We start from the raw sequence: 24,406 nt of genomic DNA on the forward strand, positions 1-24,406 counted from the left end.
AATAGATATTAATATAAATAAATGGGAAAATCTGTAAGCAAATCTGAAAAATATCTGAAAAATCGTTCCACAGAATCTGCATCTGATTCTTGCGAACAAAGCCATTTGATTCTACACCCATAATCTTCGGAAGCAACAACTTTTGTAATACAATATTTACAACAATCATCTACATATTGCAAAAGATGAGAAAGAAAGATCGAAAGAAATAAATTTTTTTTGTTTTATAAGAAGTAATGCCTTAGAGCTGGTACAACAAGCTATATGAATCAGTTTTAGATTGAGAAACTTAACACATAATGTAGTTGATATAGCAAGCTATATGAACCAAAGACACTTGGGTTAGGTGGATATGTTAGGATAAGTTAGGAACCAAAGAGAGGATGGAGATGACAGAGAAACAAAATGGATAAGTTAGGAAGGTGAATTAGGGTAAGGTGAGTGTTTCTGATTTTTTCAACTGGGCCTACTGTAGGAATGACAGAAAGAATGTTAGAGTGAGATAGACGAAAGAGAAAAAAGTTGAGAGGAACGATGAATGAGAGAGGAGTAAGTAATGATTTAGGGGTTTCTTGTCTTTTTTTTTTCAGTTTTGATAATAAAAATTATTCAAATACCTATGACCTTAAAACTTAGAATTCATAATATATCAGAGTATTTTTATACTAAAACCTAGTATACTTTGTTAAAATACGTCGGTATATATATATATATATATATATATATATATATATATATATATAATGTGATTAGATATCATAATATATAATCCATACAAAAATTAAAATAGTTATATTTTGATGTGTTGGCAAGAGAATTGCGGTTTTGGCTTTATTATAAATATGATTGTGGTTTGTTTTTTTATTTTATTTTATTTTATTTATTTATTTAATTATTTTACTAATGTGATTGATTATTAAAATAATTAAAACTGTAGATTTTAATTAAGAAGAGACGGTGGGAGTATTGGTTTGATACGTGGAAAATTGTGATTTAGTGTCTTTTAGTTAATGTTATGAAATGTTAAATATATATATATATATATATATATATATATATATATATATATATATTATTTAGTAGTTTTCAACTGGTTCAAATGTTTGGTTGGTGTTTAAAGAAATTTTTAGATATTGTTTTAAAGTTTTTAATTAAAGTTTAACATGCTAGATGAACGAGTCATGTAATGAATTCTCTTTATACTTTTGACTTGTCAAATATGGTTGTTTGATGATTGAAATGAAGATGTTGATTTGATTATTGTGTAGTTACAAAATGCATTGTTTATAGGGTTAAATATGTTTTTAGTCCCTAAACTATTGGTCGTTTCTGGTTTTCGTCCCTCTTTCAAAGTAAGGTACAATTTGGTCCTCATTCTTTTCGAAACGTTCGTTTTAGTCCTCGGAATTTTTGTTTTAGTCCTCATTTTGTTGCTAAATGAGGACCAAATTTTTAAACGGTGTTAGTTTTCGAGGACTAAAACGAACGTTTTCGAAAAGAATGAGGACCAAATTGTACCTTACTTTGAAAGAGGGACGAAAACCAGAAACGACCAATAGTTTAGGGACTAAAAACATATTTAACCCTTGTTTATAATTTCTGCATGGCACAAGTCTTTCAATATAAAACAATTCCTGGGAACGATTTTTTTTTTTGAAGTGGGATAAATGTAAGACTCAAGAAAATATAAGACTTATAAATAATGTTCTCATAAGATTTGAGTAAGTTTTTGTGAAAGTTGCATTTTATCATAACGTGTTGTGTAATATAGTTGGTGAGAGTTTTGAGTAGAACATAAAGTTCTATCTTATTTATTTATTTTGTTAATATAAGTGTAAACATGTTATTGTTTGATTATTAAATTTGGGATGTATGATATTTTCAAGGATTGTAGGAATATAAGTTCAAATCAAAGGTTTCAGAGAAACAAATGTCATTTATCCTTTTGATTTTTTTTAAGAGCAGAAATTATAAATGGGGTGTAGGAAGTAAAGGCCTGCAATTAAAATAAAATAAGCTAAAAAATAAAAGATATAAAATGTAGCATTTATTTTTTTAAAAAAACTGATTGAGAGATTATAGGAAACATCATCTAAGCACTTACTTGTAAGTTATAATATATTTTAATTTTAAAATAATAAAATAAAAAGGATTTATGGAATGAGAAATAAAAGGAAAGGAAGCATAAAAAGATAGATATGTAAAAACTGAGAGAAAAGAAAAGAGAGTACAAAATAGAGGAACTAAAGAGGAGAAAGAAATTATTTTTTATAAGACAACATAAGTGTGAGAGTCGAGTTTGTAGTTTTAATTTGGTATCATTAAAGCTCTAGAATTGGCTGGGAAGCTAACCTTAATTAATAATCTTAATTTTAAGTGTTTTGCAGGATGATGTGATGTTTGTGATTTTTAAGAGTATATAGATAGTAGTATAAATAAATGGGAAAATCTCTAAGCATATCTGAAAAATGAGAGTTTTAAGAAGACATAGGGTTACCATTTAATTATATTTAGAATCATCTTTGGAATTATGGTTTTCTCCTAATTATAATTAGAAATTAAATAGGGTTAGAATTCAAATGTTTGATAATTTGGGTTCTAATTAAATTTCTAAATTTGATTTGTTTTCCTAAGCCCTAATTAAATCCTACTATGTTCTTTCTAAACCCGAAGGGTGATAATGCTAATTCTTACCATTATCTAAACATTATTTTAGTAGCAAAATTAACTCCTTTCTAGCTTGTAACTTGCTTAATCCTCATCTTTGGTCTTGTTTTCTAAATAAATGTGTTTTAGGCTACATTGATGTAACTTCATCACTAATCCCATTATTTTGTAGCTAAAACTATGCTTGGAAGAATCTCCAACAATGTAGAGAACCGAATCAACCACAAAAGCAAGAAAATCTGCAGAAAAAACCAGAAAAAGAAGTAGTGCAGTAGAGTTAGGCTCGGGACCCCTTTTTCCATGGGGGCTTGAGCTCCAGTGCACCAGCTGCTGAGTCTGACTGGCACGCGCCCGGGCCTCCACTCTTTAGGGGCGCTTGAGCGCCATTTTTGCTGACATGTCAGATTTGCTCTATTTAACTCAGAAATGTGAAGAACTTCGAGTCTTTGGTTCTTTGGAGGCGCGATTTCACTGTTGGACCTCATGGAGGCTGTGAGAAGCTTTTGGGAACATCTCCTCCTCTTCCTTTGGGTCTTCTTCTTCTTCCATCCACCATGTTTGTAAGCTTTAGGGTTCTCCATGGAAGTGGAGAACTAGATTCATCTTGTTAGGGATTGTTGTAGCCTATGAATTCTTGTGTAATGGATGATTGATTTGATTATATATATGCCTTTTCTATCAATTGTTAGTATTCTTGTTTCCAATCTTAAAGCTTGCATGTAATAGGAATGTTCATGACTTGACTTTGGGGTTTCATGAATTATGGAGAGGTAAGATGGAACCTTGAACTGAAACAAGAATCCTTGTGGTCATTGATTCTAGGGATGAAAGATGATTCACATGTTGTCTTAAGATCCTAGCTCTTTAATGCAGGTTTGCTTGTTAGATTTTTCAAGGGATTGGAGTTTAATAGGGAAAACCTAGGCTCTTTCACCTAAGGGATTAGGGCTAGAGTGTTTTTTGTGGATTGACTTTAGTAAATTGATGGAGAGGAGATGAAATTGGGTAAGCACAAGAGTGAATTAGGTGAAAACTAACCTTAACAATGTCATTTCATATCATTTCTAGTCTATGCCATATCTATGTGCCTTCAATACCAAAGTCCAACCATTGTATATTTGTGAATTTATCTTGTTGCACATATTTGTAAATGAATGTTGTTCTATTAAGTCTAGATGAGTTGTTAATCGCACAATTCTCTAGTATTACGAGTCTCTTGGGAAAACGATACCTGGTCTTACCATGGTTTATTACTTGAAACGATTCGGTGAACTTGCCGAAATCACCTAACAAAGGGGTACTTTGCCTATTTAGGATTTTCGTTCGAAACTCTTAGATTCTAATTCTCAAACAAAACCCAACTTTGGGTTCTTCGTCGCACAAAGTCTTCTCCTTCTCCTTCGCTCTAGTTCAAGCCGCATCGTAAGGAGGGATGCTCCCTTCCTTTTATCTGTTTATTTTCATCTTGGAGTATGCGTTTTGTGACTAGGGAGGAGGTTTTTCGTGCTCTTTGTTCTCTGGTTCAGCTTGTAGAGAACCTCTTCTTCTCCAATCGTTAGGCTTTGCTTCGTTTCACAACAAGGAGGCATTGTTTTCTCTCCTTCTATTTCTTTGGTTCTGTATGGCGCGATTTTCATAGGGAGCGAGGGGTTTGTGTTTGGTGGCTCATGCGGGATGACCTCTTCGGTGATGATGAGTATCACAGCAGCGACATTACTACAATGTGAGGGTTGTCATTTTCCAACGTCTTCACGGCGGCAAGGCTCGTAGTGGTGTGTCGCTCTCAGGCTTCCTGTTCTTGCATTTTTGGCTCGCAATTTGGGGATGAGCCGCGAAGAAGAAGACCCTTATGTTGGTAGCATTTTTAGGGTTCTTGATTTTGCTATTAGTTTTTTTTTTCCTTTTGTGATTTAGGAATAAAAAGGAAGTTAATGAGGGTATACTGATTAATTAGATTAATAAATGGTTTATTATTTTTGGTATGTTATTGAATGATATTTATTTATTTATTTTGTAATATATTGTTAGGGTGGAAGCCATGAGAGGTTTATATTTATTTATTTTGAATGAGAATAATTGTTGAGTTTAGGAATATAATGAACTTTGATTGATGATTGGAATGAGTGAGTGTTGGAGTTGTACCGGAGTGTGTGGTTGATGAGCATAAGAGTAGGGGACAAGTCCACTTGTTGTACCTAGTAAAGCCAAAGACTATCGATCTGATACAAGATAACGACTCCCCTTGGCCTTATGTGCAAAAAGGGGATGCTCGGGTGTTAAGCCTTCTTTTTATGAGGGTGATGGTGTTTACCTTGTCCTTGTGTGGCAGGAAACATGTTCCTTAGCCAGGATGACGGGACTACTCGAGCAGACTTGTAAGGGAGGCTACAGGTTTGCGAGGTAAGGTATGAGAGTGTGACTGATTCTTTTCACTATGGAGTTTATGGTATTGTGGAGGCTCATGATGTTATTATCATGATGAAGGATTCATGATGAGGTTAGTTCTAATGGAGGTACATGTGATGATTCGTGGTGATAATGTATTTGGAAATGGTGTTGATAAGAATAACATGGATGGTATTGTCACGATATAGTAAATGAGGATGGTAATGATGATCATGGTATAGAAATGATTCTGTAAGTGTAGCATAGTATAGGTGAATGATTACTATTAAAATTTGATTACTTCCATGTACATGTTATATAGTTATTGGTTGTGCTACTGTAATTTACCCATATTTGTTTGTGTTTTTGATTGTGTGTCTTGCGATGATCGTATGATCCTTGATTATACGAGAGTAGAGGATGTTGCACAACTGAACAGTACGCCGTTAATGATTTAAACGTCTTCTGCAAAAATGATTAAATTGAATATAAATTACAAGTCTTATACTAAAATAACTAAACTGTTTTTTTGTCAAAAACTGGACTAAACTGTTTATGTAATTTGGTTAAAAAAACTGAATTACAAATTTAATTCAAAAAAACTAAACTGTTTATATTTTCAATGGACGAAGCTGTTTATGTTTTCAATTGTGTTTCTTCACATTTCTTTCTCAATTTTCTACCTAAGTTGTTTTTTTATTGTTGCAGAGTACTATCTTTCTTTCCCAGGAGAAGTGTTCTCCAAATTCGTACATGTGGTTATCATCTTTTCTTCTTGGAGAAACATGAATGATATGTTTTCCTGTACTGAGAATCTATTCAACTCCTTTTCTTTCTCCGAAAGATTTTGAAATTAAAAACTGTAAAAGCAATTTCAAATTATAGATAAAGCAATCCATCTTGCCTAGAAAAAGAAGGGGTCGATCCCGATATTAATATCAATTTTGAACAATGTTGTGAGTTTTTCTTGTGAAAATGCATGAATATGTCTGTATAGTTGGTAATGATTGAGTGTATAGGAATGTAATGTTATTCCTTATATGTGGTTTGTGATAAAGTAATTGATTGTTTAAGGGGATTAAACTCTTTTAAAAGCGAAAGTCATCCAAAATACATTTTATCACCTACCCTCCCATATATTCTTCCCATGTATTCTTCATTTCACTAACCTAGAAAATCCTTTTTTTGTGACCTTAAACGAAATGAATTTTCAGGAGAATGTATATTTCAGTATCACAAAATATAATTAAGAGAAAAAAGCTAATATTTAAATTATAGCATTAAAAAAATTATTTTGTCAACCTTATTACATTTAATTGTACTGGGATAAGTATGTGTAAAAAAGAGAGGAGAAACGTACGAGGGAAGTGTAAAAGTTAAGATTAAAATATCTAATAAAAGAAGTTATATATATATATATATATATATATATATTATATATATATATATTAATTATTTTGGTTTCTTTAATTTTATTTATTTATTCCAAGATTACTCTTTGTTAATATATCTCCCTAGACTTTACAACGAATTAGAACAAGACTCAAATGCTTTTTTCGATGATTTTAGTGTCGTTTATGAATCCCAATTAATATTTCATCTCGAATTTTGTGCTAGCATTTGATGTATAGTACATATATTAATGAAATGAAACTTCAATTTAACTTATAAACTATAAGGAAAAAGTTGTGTTTAAGCTTTTGTCCATAAATTAAAGATGCAAAAAGAAATTTAAGATATTTCAAATGACTTATATTTTAAATAATTAAAACAAAAAGTACCTAATTATTTCCAAAGTTGAGATGGAGTAATAGATACCTAACTAAAATCAAAGCAAGGATGTGTGCACCACCTACCATGAATGACATATCTAACCTAGGTGGAAAAAGATAAAATGATATTTAAGATATTCACCAATGGGTCCTAAAACACTAACTTGGACTATGACAAATCGAATGGTAGATATATTAATAGTGTGGACAATCCTATGATTACAAATTCATCTAATCATTGACATTTATTGCTCCTAAAAATGAACAAAAAGATATACTCATAAAATAAACTGAGGGACAATAAAGAGCTTTAAGTGTATAATGAAGTGTGAGATAGATATTTGAACATATCAAACCATTAAAAAACAATTAATCTACTTTTAATAAATATATAAAGTGATCAAATTTTATAACCAAATTTAATAAGCCTTTAAATGCGGCTAAATATGGCTATGATTATTTTTTCAGGTCATTAGTTTGCCTATGCTTATAAAGGACTCCAAAGAGTATACATTAGTTGGAAATTTATTTAATACTAAGATATGATTTTTCTTCTTAAAATGTCAATCACACTTTTTATTTGATCTCTTTTAAATGTATTTATTTAAAATGAAATTTAATAAGATGTTTTTTAAGATTTTGACAGACACTAATTATCTTTTATGAAAAATAAAAATTAATTTTGATTCGCTGTGTGGTGAACTAATTCCATTCATCAAACGTGATTATTGTAGACGAAATCTGGTTTTACTTTAAGTGATGATGATAATATAGAAATGAAGAACTTAAAATCAAATAAGAAAACAAATTAAAATTTAAGAAAACTACAAGACACATTAACTTTAATTTTTTGTACTCAACGGATATAGATCTACCATTCGAAATGCAAACAATGTACTGACAATAATTTAATTAAAATAGCGTAAGAATTTTGATGTTGCAGTTTAATCACAAATTAATGTCGTTGATTTTCGTAATAACAATATAGCTGTAGTGTATTATCGTTAAGTTCATTTACGAAACCACCTTGTATTACGAAAAAACCAGCAAGTTAGTAAAAATATTTTTTATTTTTAAATCAAGAAAAATACATCAAAAAATAATTATTTTAAACGGAACAGAGTTCAAATTCCTTAAATTTCATGTTCAAACACTGCTATAATTAGAAGAGAGAAAAAAAATCTACTACAAAACAGTTAGTCACTTTTTTTTTTCGAATATTAACTTAAATACTTTGCACTTCTATAATAGTAAAATGATAATGACAAATAAATTATGATAGTTTATATACTAATGTTAAAAAAGCATAATTCTAACTTCTTATGAGGTATTTGTTTCTATTAACCAATCTAGGTCCTTTTGACAATAAAAAATGGAAATAAAAATAATTAGAAAAACAAGACAAATAAGTAATAAAATAAAATATGAAGTCCACAAATTTAAATATCCTTCCTATCGGATTTTTTTGACAACAAAATAATTTAAAAACTTTTTATTTCCTTATAGTTCATCCGCATCGCAATCTATTTTTCCCTTTCCATATAGGGATTAGGGTAATTCAGTGTTGGCTGGCAAATGACACTAGGTAGTATTTACAACACTTCCCTACACGGTGAACCCTAGTCCCTTATCATTACAAAAATTGAATTTCCTCCATTGAGCTGGTGAACATTGGTTTCATATTCAGCACACAATCAACTCTTTCATCAAAGGAGGAAAGAATCAAAACTGCAGGAGACTATGTTTTAATTCACCAGATCATTCTTGAAACATCTACAAAATTTCCCTGCTTCCTCATAAAGATCCTACTCCTTCCTAGGCATATGCAACATATATAGTCCACCTTCAAGTTACAACCAATAAATCAATAAATGAATTTTTTTGCTATACAAATTTTCCTCTAACTGTAGATTGGGTGACCCTTCAGTGCTGAAACATGTTTCAAGCAAACGCTTTCCTACAGAATAAGACTAACTATAGCTGCAAAACTGGTGGGTTAGTTCTAAATCTTCCAAGTACAACCCCTAAACTCCCCCAATCAATTCACTCTAAAAGAAATAAAATAGTTGGAATCTCTACGAATCCCCAGCAGCCTTTTTAAGCCTAACTTGTTCATGAGCTTTCACCACCTCTGAAGTGAAACTCTCTAATGTCTTAAAAATGGGAATCAAACCAGCCTGTAAACTACTATTAGCTGCATCATGAACAAGTTTGACGGCTTCTTTATGCTTGACCCTCTCTTCATGTAATTTCTTCTTCATAGAATCTAAATCCACCTTTAGATCATCTAGTGGTGAAACACCGCTATCAGAAGTGAACTTCGACAATGCAGTCTTTCCTGAAACTTTATCATGTTCTAAGCCTCCCATTTCTGTGCGCAATGTTCTAAGTTGTTTCTCAAAGTCCTTTCTGAGATACTCGGCTTTGATTCTCTGACGTTGCACCTCATCTTGCCTTTCCCATAACTCATGTAGTTTTTGAGCAAATTCATGCATGGCCTCTGCCACCTCCGTTTCTGAAATTCTAGTCATTGCTTGATGCCAATCATTACAAATAATAAAAACTGGTGGAGCATCAAGCCGACTTGGAGAGAAAGGGGCAATACCGTCAGCTGTTTCTTCAGGTTCATTAGGAAGGCATCTCAAGAGCCACTCATTCAAATTCTTGACATAAGTTTTTTGGGTCTTAACCCAAATGTTGAACTGACTGCACCAATTCAAAAGCTCCTTTTCAAGTTCTACAATGGCCTTCAGAACTTCATCTCCTGAAACACCAAGGTTAATCTTAATAGACTGACTTTTACTCTCCATGATAGCTTGGACCTGTTTCTGGTGGCATTTGAGCATGAATTTCCACATTTTCGTGAATCTGTTGACAAATAGGCCGTTCATCAAATCAATAGCTCCATAACTTCTGACTCAAGAAAAACAATTCAACCATGTAAAAAAAAACAAAGATTTATCCACTCCAAAACCAAATAGGATAATGTTAATAATTATGACGGAAACATGTCTTCAACCACTGACGCCATAACCACAAGCCTATTTCTCATCAATCACTTGAAGATATACTTTGACTCAGTGCCATATCTCTATACGACTTGAGACAATTCTCGACGGAATGTCGAACTTGGCACATAAATTATGTTGTACCATCAATTATTGGCCTCTCTTGCATCCAGGGGCATTAATAATGACAACAAGATTTTTAAATTGCTAACTCAAACATTCCATAAGGGATTTCTCATCCTTAGGTGAACGAGGGAGTTGCATTGAGCCAATAGAACTGTGAATAAAAACTGTTAATTGAAGCATCTAAGGAGGAGAACAAGGTTTTTACTCAATTTATTTGTACAAAAACGTGGAAACGATTATATCACTTAGATCATTAAACATCGTCACAATTCAGAGAGATAATAAAACATGGCAACAAATCACGTAAAACTTCACAAAATGGCTTTTATGAGTTTAAAAACATTAATACTTCATCTTACTTATTTTAGCCTACTCTTTATAAGGGAAGAAGAGAGACCAAACACATCGCCTCTTGAAACGACAACAAAAAAAAAAGCCTTGACAGTATTTTCTGGTAATAAATTTAAATGTTTGAGACCAGAAATTAGCAAGAAATGACAGATAAAAATCAGCACAGTGAATAAGCGAAGCAATTTGATACCCATTAATCAATGCCGCAAGTTGAGGCTGCAATTCATTATCCCTCAATTTATGTATTCTTCCCATTATAGTTTCAGCGGTTCTGATGCAAATATTGATTTTTGTTTGCAACTTCCTAATTGATGCTCTAGTAGCATCAATTTTACTAGATTCAGCTCCTAGATTATCCAATGTTTTCAGTCTCTTGAACTTTTTCTCATAAATGGCCCGTAACCTCTCTTCATCCTGAGAACAGGGCAAAAACATAAATGCATAAGCATAATTTGAAATTAACACAGTATATTATCTAGAACCACTTATCAATACAAGTATGTGGTATAATCTACAATTTATTAATTAATACAAATAATTTATTATTGAAGATGATGCTGAATATGCATGACATTGAAAATACATGTTATTGAGTACTGAAGTTTCAAATTATATCCCCTCCTGTCCAACAACATGAAAGTATTAAAGGGACTATCATAAGGGTTTTAGAAGCCTTTGCCCTCAACAAGTAGGTCATATAGCAAATCAGTAAGAAGGATATCAAACTATGAATGGCACAAAACATTTCTAACTTCATGATTCATTAAACTTGGATTATTTTGAAAATAATCATATTCATACCTTAACTTCCTTATACAATTTCTTCTCCCACGCATAAAGTTTCTCCAATGTGGATGAAAGATTTTCTGGATTTGTCTTGAAGTCTTTCCCAGGTTCCCCACAGTATGCTCGTGCCAATTTTATTTTCCTAGAAGAAAATTGTATAGATGGAGGATCTGAAGGTAACCTCAAAGGTGCTACCATCTGCAAGATTCTGGACAAGATAACTGCACAAAACCACATAACATAGGAAGACATTTAGTTGACTGATGTTTCAAACTCAACAACAAAGAGGGTATGGAGAATAAAAACAGAGTTTAAGAATAAAGCCCCACATCTGCATTTTCTTGAGGCACAAGCCTGGGACGCTCGACTATGGAAATATAAAACTAAAGGTCATAACGAAAAATCTATACAATTATTCAACTTGGTTCAGTCGATCACAAAATCTGGTAGCGCTTGCAGTCTGTCTATGACTTGATTATTTGTTTTAGGAGAGGAGACGTAATGTGAACAGCACAGAAGAAAATGACTAAACGAAAGAAGCCACAAAACACGTCTTGAAATATAATCATACAGCATAAGAAATATTCTGCTTGGAGCTCACGCTTGCCAAATCAACACAAGTCTTTTACTGTTTTACAATAAACGTGCTACCATTCAATGAAGTATTTATCGTCTTGCCTTTTTTTCTCAGTGCAATCTAATTTTATTTAGATTATGGTGTCTACATAAATAAAGAAAAATCATGACAATTAAACCAGTGTACACAGAAAAATCATCAAATTGGACGCTGCCAGAGCCAAAAGAAAAAACAAAAAAAAAGAGAGAAGACAACTCAAGCTATTTTTGGAATAAAGTCCGGAAAATACTTTTTGCAAAATTCAATGCACAATTGTAAACTCCGATGCACAAAAATGAAGAAGAAATAATTTGTTGTTTTGAGAATAATAGCAAATTTGAACTCTCTCAACTGAAATCTAAACATGATCCCAACTGGGATACAGGCCGAGGAGTTGCGGACGCTTGTTCCCCACATCCTAGGATGAGAAAACAACCATGCAGACAACAGTGTTCCTGAGGAGTGTGGGGGCACTCCTCAGTGTCGGATTCATCCCAGATATTTTCTAATAGAAATTATTGTTCAAAAGCCCCAACAGACTCCAGGTTTATAAAGAGGATGCAAAGCCAAACTGTAATAAAAAAAAGAAACTAAATCTAATGAAATTTAAAAAAATGTAAAGGATAAAACAAACAAAACAAGCTTATTCTAGCTCGAAATTAATTAAAATATAATCCTAAATAAAAAAATTAAAAAAACGAATTATGTACCAAAGTCCCAAAAGGAGCAAATAAGGCAATCTACGTCATCTTTCCACCCTCTACCGGCTACAGGTTCAGAAAAAGAAGCAAAATACGCCAGATACTAACGCTCACACATCACCGTCTACAAGCTCCACACACGAACAAAAACTGAATGAAATAAAGGTAAGGCATGAGTCTAACATTTAACAGAAAAGGATAAAGCGTTTATACCTCTAAGTGCAGCAACCCTAGACCGATAAGGCGGTTTGCAAACCTCAAGCAACAATGCAACCTCTTTCCCAAAATTCGATGCCGTCACAAACTCATCCTGAATCTCCACCACAACCTCACGCAGATCCCTGGTTCCGTGCGCCGACAAAGTGGTTACACTACTCAGAACGGAAGAGTCACCTTCCACCGTCGTGACCGTCGCTTCATCAATCTCGAAGCTCACCCCTTTCTTCGCACCATGCTCTTCGGAAACAACAGTGTCGGGACTGCTCCTAATCTCTTTTTCAACGGAACCGTTATCGCTCCCGTCATGGAACCTTACCGTCTTGGAACTCCCCTCGCTGCTACTCACCTGCTGCAACGGGACCGTTTTAGTGTTCGAAGGCCCTTCCCCGAAATCCCTCACTCCAGCGGATCCCTTTTCCCCAGCCACCTTTTTACCTTCCTTCTCCTTCGCAGGAGCCTCTCTCGGGACTTCGTGCTCCATCTCATCTTCCAATTCGGGAATCCCCTCTCTCTCCCTCACCTCCTTCGAATCCGGACTGCTCGCTCTCGACCCGAACCGAGGCGGATAAATCGGATACCCGTTCTCGAAGCTATCGAAGACGTTGAGGAAATCCCAAGTGGAGACGCGAGGAGGAGACGGCGGCGCGGGAGGGGGACGCGGCGGAGATGACGACGGTCCCGGGGGAGGGTAGTAAGGGTAATCCCCACCCGGAAACCCGTAGAAACCGTAACCGTAAGAAGGATCGGGCCATTGTCCAAATGTTGCGACGTGCTTCTCTGGTTCTTCATATACCATTGGTTTTCCATTGGGGACAGACCTCTTCATGTAATGGGCGTATTGGTAATTTTGATAGTACCCGTAAGGAGGTGGGTCGGGTTCTGGGGAACCGTGAATTTGAGGCGAAGAAGAATGAGAATGCGAGTGAGAATGAGAATGAGAATGAGAATGAGTAGGAGAAGGAGAACTCAATTCGGATCCAGAAGAGAGAGGCAAGTGGGAACCGTCGGGAGAATCTGCGTGAGAGAGTGAAGCAGAAGAGGATGAAAGTTTGTTATTGTTGATGCTCTTGGTTTCGGAAGGTAATGTGAGAACCGGAGAGGAAGAACCGGCGGTGGTAGTCAGGTCTTGTTCCGCGAATTTGCGAAGAGCGTCGCCGATTTCCCTGAGCGAATGGAAATACGCCACGTGTGCCGCTGCCAGAGCGTAGCGTTCCTCCGATGCGGCTTTTAGAAACCTCTTCCGCTCTCTGCACAGAGCCACCGCGGGGAAGTCCTCCACCTTGGAGGCGCCGCAGCCCATGTCAGTGACCGGAGATCGTAGACTGAGTTGCCGATGTCGACGCCGGAGAACATAGTTCACCGCCGCAGTGGGTCATGGTTGATATAGTTGTGTATATGATTAAAGAAGTGAGCGCGTGAGAAAGAGTGAAGTGTGTGTGCATGCAAGGGGATTGATGGAAGAGAGTAACAGAGAATGAAGATTCTGGAGAGATTTATAATTATTAATTTAGAAGCATGAAAAAGAAAAGAGAGGGTGGGGAGGATGTTATGCAATAAAATAATAAGGAGAAATTGTATTGAGATTGGTGATGGTGGGGATCTGGTTTTTGTTGTTGGTGTTTGAATTTAAACAAAAAATTGAGTGAGATTTATGGAAGTTTGAGAGAGTCGGAGAAGAGAAGAAGAGGGAGAGAGAGAGAGAGAGAGAGAGAGGAGACCCGCCATTGACAACGGACCCCTTTCATCATAATACCATCTCATGCTTCTCTTTTTATTTATTTATCTTTATTTTTGTTTTTAATATTTAATATCTTCATTACCCATGCAATTCTACCTCAATATTCTGTGTCAAACTGTCGCCTCCTTCCCTCCAGTTTACACTTTCAATGTTTCCGCGTTTTTCAATTTATTTCAATATATTTTTTATAAAATAAATTCTTCATTTTATAATTCTAAATTACTTTATACAGTAAATATTTACTTTAAAAATATTTTCTTTCTGTAATATTTTTAAGTTTTATTTTTATTAGGGGTCGGGTTCACAAGTAATTATTTAAGTTTTCTCCTTAAACCTATTAAATGTCTTTAAATAACAATTATTTCCCATGTTAATTAAACATTATGGATCAAATCTGTTTATATATAAAGAAGTTCCACTGTTTGATCTGGCATGGGTGATCTTCATTAAAGTGAGATTAAATTGACTTAATTACAATTTCATGTAAGGAAAATGTTATTAATTCTTTTTAAATAACTATCTTATTCCTATTAAATAATATTTTTTGTAATTATTTTCGGACAGTGACAAACTACTTAACTTATTTCAATTTATTTACTATTTTAATAATTCATTGAAGTATATTTATTAATAAAACATTATCATATATAATTAATTATAATTTTACTCATGATTATACATGTAATTATTTTTTTATTCTGGTAAGGAAAGTCCAAAGGAAGTTACTCTTTACTTTTCTATTAACAATTTACATGTTTTTTCTTTCTGTCCATCGTGCAGAGTACATGTATCCGTCTGTCTTTGGAAAGAAATATGTTGTAACAGAAATACAGATAAAAAGTATTTTTATTTTTAAGAAATTTCACTAAAACAATATGACTGAATAAATAATCAGATTTTTAAATTGTATACTTTTGGTCCGTAATAAAAATTAATTAAAAATGTATTGCTGTTTGTTATAGTTTAATTTGCGACTAATTTCTTGTTTGGGTGCAATTTGTGGTTCAAACTTTTAACATATTTTACTTTAAAAACATCAAAGTATGTTGTAGATAAATACGTTTAGCTCCTTCCACTTCAAAAACTTATTTTTAAAAAGGTAAAACATAATTGTTAATTAAAACACTTTAAATGCATTTTAAAAATAATAATGACAATTGTATAAATTAATAATATTATCTTGTTTAATAAAAAATTTAAAAACCTAGAAAATTGTGTTTTAAAAATATTAAAATTATATTATTTTAATATTAAATGGTTTTATTATAAATAGTTTCATGGTAGAGTTTCATTATTTAAAACAAATTATTCTTTTAGAAACTACTTTTCTAGAATTCTCTCTCATTTTCTAGGAGTTTTTCTTCTTTGTTAATTTGATTGAAGAATTAGGACTCTAGAGTGATCATGACAGTGAGATCTTCAATTTAGATAGATTAGTTTCTTCATATCAGTAAGTTAAGTTTCAATCATTTTTCTTTGATCTTTTCTTTCTTTTATTGCATGTGGGTCCTGCTCATTTTGCATTTAATGTTTCAGTTTTTTTAAGACTTTCTGTTGATAAGTAGTTACTAACCGTATTCCTAATCGTGTTTATATTGTAATTAGGTACAGATAGAGCTCATTGAGATGTGTGAGCGGAATATGATTCTTTAAAGCGGTTGGTCTTCTAAAAGGTAAGGAAGCTAATTATCATTTGTTTCATGTTAGTGATGTTTTGATAAATTGTGTTATATGATTGAATTGACAATAGACCAACCTTGTGTGTGTGGTAGGGTGAAATGTTGACAATGATTTTGTAGAGCAGTAGAGGCCACCACAAGTACATGATTTGTCATAGCTCAACATTCATACCTTATCCGTATGGTCAAGTCTAAGTTCATGGTATGCCTATAATGTTTATTTAATTTGTTAGGGTTAAATATGTTTTTAGTCCCTAAACTATTGGCCGTTTCTGGTTTTCGTCCCTCTTTCAAAGTAAGGTACAATTTGGTCCTCATTCTTTTCGAAAACGTTCGTTTTAGTCCTCGAAAACTAACACCGTTTAAAAATTTGGTCCTCATTTAGCAACAAAACGAGGACTAAAACCAAAGTTCCGAGGACTAAAACGAACGTTTTGAAAAGAATGAGGACCAAATTGTACCTTACTTTGAAAGAGGGACGAAAACCAGAAACGGCCAATAGTTTAGGGACTAAAAACATATTTAACCCAATTTGTTATAAACTTTATGTATGATGAATCCTGATATTCTATGTTTATTTCTTTTGATATTAGCTTACTCTTCTTGTTTGTTTGTGTATTTGTTTTCTCTTTTACAATGATTACCTTAATAATGTGAGCTTAGAAAAACGTCAAAGATGAGCAAGTGCTAATGAATAGTGAAGCTAAATCATAGAATATGAAGTATGGTTTTTAACTATTCTCTTGTTTATTGTTTATTGTTTATGTAAAGTTAATTGTTAAGTTTAATTTTTTTATTTTTATTTTGAGATGCTAAAAAAAATACTTAATATATGAAAGACCTATTTCTTACAATTGAATTAAAAAAAAACAACAACCATATTTATTGTATGAAAGACATAGTTAATTGATAAGTTATTAATATTTATTACATGACAGTAGAATTATATTACTATATAGTTAAGTTTTTGTTCTTATGCTAAAACTTAATAATATATATAATATAAAATTCGCATCTAAACTAAATTATTAAGTTTTAAAGAGTCTAAAAAAATATCAAAATTACTTCATATGTAAGTAAATTTTAATGTAAAAAAGAACTCATTTTTCCATTCTTATAAATTTAATGAAAACATTTATTTGAATACGTACTTAATATTTAAATAATTAAAAATATAGTTTAATTTTTAATATGTAAAAGGTGTAAAAATTAGTAAGTTATTTGATAATATAGTATTTTCTTAAAATGTTTAATTATTTCGATAAATTATAATTTAATGTTGATTTTACAAAAATTAACAAAAGAACATAATTTTATACTTTTTACAAATTTTAAAATTAAGTAATTTTGTTTTCAAAAACTAAATTAATAACGGCTTATACATTAAGACTTAATTAGTGGTTTCACTAAAAAATTCAAAGCATTCTCACTTTGATTGGAAAAGTTCCAAAGCATGAAGGCTAAGAAGTTTAATATTTAAATTAGAAGAAATAATTATAAAACATGTCAAAGATGATTAAAAACGCTGGTTATTGATGATTATTAGATAACGCATTTTTAGAAATATTGTTTATTAATATTGTTTATTAATAGACATAGTTCCAATACACAATATTTAAACAGATTGTCTATTAATAAAAAGATATTATTTATTCATAATTTTGGACTAGCTAGTACAGGAATAGATACAAAATATTATATTATTTAAATTGTTATATAAATGTCTAGTTATTTATTTAGTTTAATAAATTAACAAAAATACTATTTGTTACACAACTAACTACAATTGATTACATTATTTTAACTTCGGAATGTTAATTATCAATATAATTAATTTATGCTAATGTATAATTTCTTGCCATGTGTTGGGTAGTACTGTTATAATATATTATTATTATATTGCAAAATATGAAAACGTTGGCAACGTTAAGATTCTTTCATAATTGCCAACGGAAATTTTTTTTTTAATAGCAACGTTCAAAACTTAATTGGTGCAACGTTAACATTTAAATGTTTTAATTTCATTTTAATTTCTTTTAATTAATTGATTCTCTCCAGCTCTATAAATAGGGAGTTCCTCCTCCATTCCAAGACACACCAAATTCAATCTTCTCATTCTTCTCTTTTCTGAATTTCATTCTTTAGCTTTTTCTCTCTTCTAAAAATATTCTGGGTTATCCTTATACTCTCTTTAGAGTTCCTTGCTAGTTCTGAGATCCTCAGACATTCTGAGAAGTTCCTGTTGTATCCTGGGGGACTTGCGCAACACACCGCGGATAAGTCCTTAAGGGCAGTGACTCTACACGCCTCAGGAAATACTCTTTTGTCAGCTTTTCCAACAATCTTAAGGACTTATGGCTGACATCAACAACATGCCTTCAGAGAGCCAAACCATTGCTTCCGGAACCCAGACGGTCTTCGCAAAATCTCTTCCGGACGTGTCAAAAATCGAGATTTTCTCTGGACAGAACTTCCGACGCTGGCAAGAACGCGTTTCCACCCTTTTAGACATGTATGGAGTTGTTGCTGCTCTTTCATCTCCAAAGCCCGACTCCACTATTCCTTCAAACTCAAAACTAGTTGAAGAGTGGACTTACGCGAACAAGGTATGCCGACACACTTTGCTTAGTGCACTTTCTAATGATTTGTTCGACGTGTATTGTTCCTACAAAGAAGCAAAGGACATTTGGGACTCGTTGATTCTCAAATACACTGCCGAAGATGTCGTCAGACAAAGATTCGTCATAGGAAATTACTATCGTTGGGAAATGATTGAAGACAAGGACATAAAAACTCAAATCAATGAATACCACAAGTTGCTCGAAGACATCAAAGCAGAAAACATTCTACTGCCGGATGAATTTGTTTCAGAACTTCTGATCGAGAAATTGCCGCCATCCTGGACAGATTACAAACAACAGTTGAAACACAGGCACAAGCAAATGTCTCTACCAGAACTCATTACACACATAATAATTGAAGATACCAACAGGAAGGAGTCTGCTACTACAAGGGCTAAAGCTTTATCTGCGAAAGCAAATATGGTAGAAGTAAAACCTGCTCCAAAAAGGTACGAATACAAACCTGATCACAAAAAGAAAAATAATTTTCTTAAATCTCGTCCCCATGAATCTAAACCCACCTTTAAAAAGAAAGGAAATTGCTTCGTATGTGGGAAGCCAGGCCATCATGCACCACAGTGCAGGCGTAGAGTGAGAAACGACAATCCTCCTAGGGCCAATATAGCCGAAGGAGATGACATTATTGCTGCGGTCGTTTCTCAAGTGAATCTGATGACCAATGTGAGCAAGTGGGTAGTAGACTCTGGTGCTACTAGGCATATCTGTGCGAACAGAAGTGCTTTTACCTCTTACACTAGTGTAGGGGATGGAGAAGAACACGTCTACCTCGGTGATTCCAGGACCACTCCTGTTCTGGGAAAAGGAAAAGTTCTTCTCAAACTCACATCTGGAAAGACTCTGGCCTTGAGTGATGTGCTACATGTGCCATCAATCAGAGTTAATTTAATCTCTGTAGCATTATTGGGAAAGGTGGGGGTTAAAGTGTCATTTGAGTCTGACAAGATCATCATGACAAAAAATAATGTGTTCGTGGGGAAGGGATATTGTGATCAAGGACTCTTCATTCTAAATGTTTCTGAAAATATTAATGAATCAGTTCTTCTGCTTATATTGTTGACTCGTATGATATATGGCATGCTAGATTAGGACATGTGAATTCCTCGTATGTTTTGAAATTACAACTACTAGGATTGATTAATATGCATGATAAACAGAGTAGAAAATGTGATATATGTGTAGAATCTAAATTAACAAAGAAAACCTGTTTTTCTGTAGAACGCCAAACTGAGCTATTAGGGTTAATTCATACTGATCTAGCTGATATGAAACAAACCATGTCTAGAGGAGGTAAAAATTATTTTGTGACCTTTATAGATGATTATTCTAGATATACCAAAGTTTACTTAATCAAACATAAAGATGAAGCCTTTGATGTATTTTTAACCTATAAGGCAGAAGTAGAAAATCAGTTGAATAAGAAAATTAAAAGGATTAGATCAGATAGAGGTGGTGAGTATGTGCTTTTTAATGACTATTGTGTTAAAGAAGGAATTATCCATGAAGTGACCCCACCATATTCACCTGAGTCTAATGGAGTAGCTGAGAGGAAAAATAGAACCCTTAAGGAAATGATGAATGCTATGCTTATTAGTTCTGGTGCACCTGATAACCTTTGGGGAGAAGCCTTGCTTACTGCATGTTTTTTACAAAATAGAATACCCCATAAGAAAACTGGTAAAACTCCTTATGAGTTGTGGAAAGGTTACCAGCCTAACCTTAAATATTTAAGGGTGTGGGGGTGCTTAGCTAAGGTGATGTTACCTGATCCTAAGAAAAGGAAAATAGGATCTAAAACCTCTGATTGTATGTTCTTAGGTTATGCTGAACATAGTGCTGCCTATAGGTTTCTAGTTGTTAAAAGTAACATACTTGAGAGAAATTCTATAATGGAGACGAAAAATGCTGAATTTTTTGAACACGTGTTTCCCTTAAAGGTTAGTGAGATGTCTCAACCTGTTGATGATAATGATAATAGTAATACCATAAATGAGGATTTGAGGAGAAGCAAAAGGCAGAGAAAGGAAACTTCCTTTGGAGATGACTTTTATACTTATCTTGTTGATAATGATCCAATAAGCTTTATAGAAGCTACTAGTGCTCCTGATGCAAAACAGTGGGATAAGGCCATTAGGACTGAAATTGAATCAATTCAGAAAAATAATACTTGGACTTTAGTAGATTTGCCTAAAGGAGCAAAACCCATTGGTTGTAAGTGGATCTTTAAGAAAAAGTATCACCCTGATGGATCCATAGAAAAATATAAGGCAAGATTAGTAGCAAAAGGTTTTACTCAAAAACCCAACATAGATTACTTTGATACTTTTGCTCCAGTGACTAGGATTTCCTCTATTAGAGTGTTGTTAGCCTTAGCTGCTATCCATAAACTAGTGATACATCAGATGGATGTTAAAACAGCATTTTTGAATGGTGATTTAGAGGAGGAAATTTATATGACTCAACCTGAAGGGTGTGTTGTACCTGGTCAAGAAGATAAAGTATGCAAACTCTTAAAATCCTTATATGGGTTGAAACAAGCACCAAAACAATGGCATGAAAAACTTGATAATGTGTTGCTTTGTGAGGGGTTTTCACCTAATGATGCTGATAAATGTGTGTACTCTAAGTTTGAAAATGGTGATTGTGTCATTATATGCTTGTATGTGGATGACATGTTAATCTTTGGTACATGCGATGAGATTGTCACTAGAACTAAATTGTTTCTAGGATCAAAATTTGAAATGAAAGACATGGGTGAAGCCAATGTGATTTTAGGTATTAGAATCATAAGGAAGGGAGATAGTATATTACTATCTCAAGAACAATACATTGAGAAACTTCTTAAGAAGTTTGGATTTTATGACTTAAAACCAGTGAGTACCCCTTATGATGCTAACTCTAAATTAATGAAAAATAGAGGAGAATCAGTATCTCAGCCTCAGTATGCCTAGATAATTGGGAGCTTACTGCACTTGATGAGCTTTTCTAGACCTGACATTGCTTATGCAGTAGGTAGACTAAGTAGGTACACTCAATGTCCAAATCAGGAACATTGGGATGCACTTGCTAGGCTTATGAGATACTTAAGAGGTTCAATGGATTATGCCATTGAATATTGTGGATTTCCCGCTGTACTAGAAGGGTACAGTGATGCTAACTGGATCTCTGATTCAGATGAGACAAAATCCACTAGTGGTTATGTATTCACTCTTGGGGGTGGTACGATTACATGGAGATCAGCCAGACAAACAATTATTGCAAGATCAACAATGGAATCTGAGTTTGTCGCTCTTGAGATGGCTGGTAGTGAGGCTGAGTGGTTGAAAAACTTCTTAGCAAACATTCCACTAGGAATGAAACCAACCCATCTGTGTCAATACACTGTGATTGCCAATCGGCAATAGCTATAGCTAAAAACAAAAATTACAATGGAAAGAATAGACATATTCAATTGAGACACAATTTGGTGAAGCAGCTGCTAAAGAGTGGAACTATTTCCATTGACTATGTGAAGTCAGAACGGAATCTAGCAGATCCTCTGACAAAACCCTTGGGAAGAAATATGATTTTAGAAATATCGAGGGGAATGGGACTTAAGCCACTAGCAAACAAACAAGTGATGGTAACCCAACCTTTGTGATTGGAGATCCCATGAATAAGGTTCATATGGGTAAAAACAAGTCATTTGTTAGTTCTGATAGCACTAAATTGATTTTAATCAATTATGTCCCTTCCTATGGTGTGTGTGAAAGTGCTAGAGACTGCAATATTGAGAGGCTAAACTTTGTCATTAAAATTCTATACGGTGATAGAATTTTGTCTGAAACAAAGTTTTAATGATTTTCATATCCCTTATGGGTGGTGTATGATTTGCAGCATACACTTGATGAAATCACCTATATGAGTGTCAAGTGGGGCCGCTTGCATGAGATCTTGGCATGATCTCTAGAGCACTCATGAATACCGGGCAAGCGCATGGCCTAGTAAGCGCAACACAGCGATAACAGCAAGGATTGTGGGGGTGTATTGTGATTGATAAACCTCTAACACACGTCAAAGTGTCTATGGTTCATATAGCTTGCTATACCAACTACATTGTGTGTTAAGTTTATAAATCTAAGACTGGTTCATATAGCTTGCTATACCAGCTCTGATGCATTACATCCTATGAGACCCAGAATAAAAGTTTCTTGTTTTCTGTTAGTGTTTGAACTATTTGAGTCAAAGACTATTTCTTTCAACTCTATTTTGCAATATGTGGGGGATTGTTATAATATATTATTATTATATTGCAAAATATGAAAACGTTGGCAACGTTAAGATTCTTTCATAATTGCCAACGGAAATTTTTTTTTAATAGCAACGTTCAAAAACTTAATTGGTGCAACGTTAACATTTAAATGTTTTAATTTCATTTTAATTTCTTTTAATTAATTGATTCTCTCCAGCTCTATAAATAGGGAGTTCCTCCTCCATTCCAAGACACACCAAATTCAATCTTCTCATTCTTCTCTTTTCTGAATTTCATTCTTTAGCTTTTTCTCTCTTCTAAAAATATTCTGGGTTATCCTTATACTCTCTTTAGAGTTCCTTGCTAGCTCTGAGATCCTCAGACATTCTGAGAAGTTCCTGTTGTATCCTGGGGACTTGCGCAACACACCGCGGATAAGTCCTTAAGGACAGTGACTCTACACGCCTCAGGAAATACTTTTTGTGTCAGCTTTTCCAACAAGTACATGTATTAGAATCCCATTTTTATAAAATAATAAGCGTTTGGTAAAACATGATGGATTTAAATTTATTTTAAGGATTTTTTTTCTTACAGGGTTGGATAGTTATACTTTTTAATTAACTTATTATGTTAAATTGATTTTATTATATATTTAATTTGGTACATCAAACATAATATTACAAAAAGGGAAGCTTCTTGTGTAATTCATGTATCTAATTAGATTTCTTGAATTTTAAATTATGCATGGAAAAAAGAAAGTCTCAGATTTCTCTCTCTTTTTTGTTCAAAGGATTAGTCAAAGAGTTTACGTCGTTTTATTATGAATGTTTGTGATCTGAATTGAATAAGATTTCTTCTAACTTAATAAGGTTTCAATGCAAAAGAAAATTAATATTATAATATCGTAGTCAAACTTTAGTTATTATTATTCTTAATTATTCCATTCAGTAGAAAAGGGAAATAAATATTTTATTGTAACATAACGGTTTGAATGACCCTTAATACAACTAAAATTTTCATATTTAATCAAACAAAAAAGTTAGTTTTGTTTCTTTTAATCTAAACTTTTTAAAAATCATTATTATATTTATTTTCTTGATTTTCTATTTTATTTTCTTTTAATCTCATTTAGCTGAAACAGTAAAAAAAAAAATACAGTACTTTTATTACTATCATATTAAATAAGGATTTATGTAATATAGGTACAATATCATCATAACCACTAAATTTATATGCTGAGGAATATTAAATAACACTTACGGGTAAGAAAAACATAGATTACAGAAGAATTAATATCGACGACCTTTTGGTCGTCGGTATATATGATTTATCAAAGGTTTTCGTGACGGTCAATTAAGATGGTTATTACGGACGACTTATATCCATCAGTAAGCGACAACGAATTTATTAAATGCTTTTGGTTGTCAGTATAGGCATGGGCTTAATGAAATTAGGAATTGGGATTTCTCGCTTCCATTCTCCCAAAAA

General features: G+C 33.2%; 1 protein-coding gene across 1 annotated transcript; it reads right to left on the reverse strand.

Moving 5' to 3' along the window:
• Positions 1–8,668: 8,668 nt before the first annotated feature.
• Positions 8,669–14,478, reverse strand: LOC124823124 (protein ALTERED PHOSPHATE STARVATION RESPONSE 1-like). The gene is made up of 4 exons (XM_047295259.2): positions 12,626–14,478; positions 11,111–11,316; positions 10,500–10,723; positions 8,669–9,692 (listed from the first exon to the last, which is right to left on the reverse strand). The coding sequence occupies exons 1-4, from the start codon at positions 13,929–13,931 to the stop codon at positions 8,900–8,902; spliced, it is 2,529 nt and encodes an 842-aa protein (XP_047151215.2). The 5' UTR covers positions 13,932–14,478; the 3' UTR covers positions 8,669–8,899.
• Between the last annotated feature and the right edge of the window lie 9,928 nt (positions 14,479–24,406).

Source organism: Vigna umbellata, chromosome 2, assembly GCF_029865625.1.
Source record: "Vigna umbellata cultivar VRB3 chromosome 2, Vumbellata_1.0, whole genome shotgun sequence".
Taxonomy (NCBI): Eukaryota; Viridiplantae; Streptophyta; class Magnoliopsida; order Fabales; family Fabaceae; genus Vigna; species Vigna umbellata.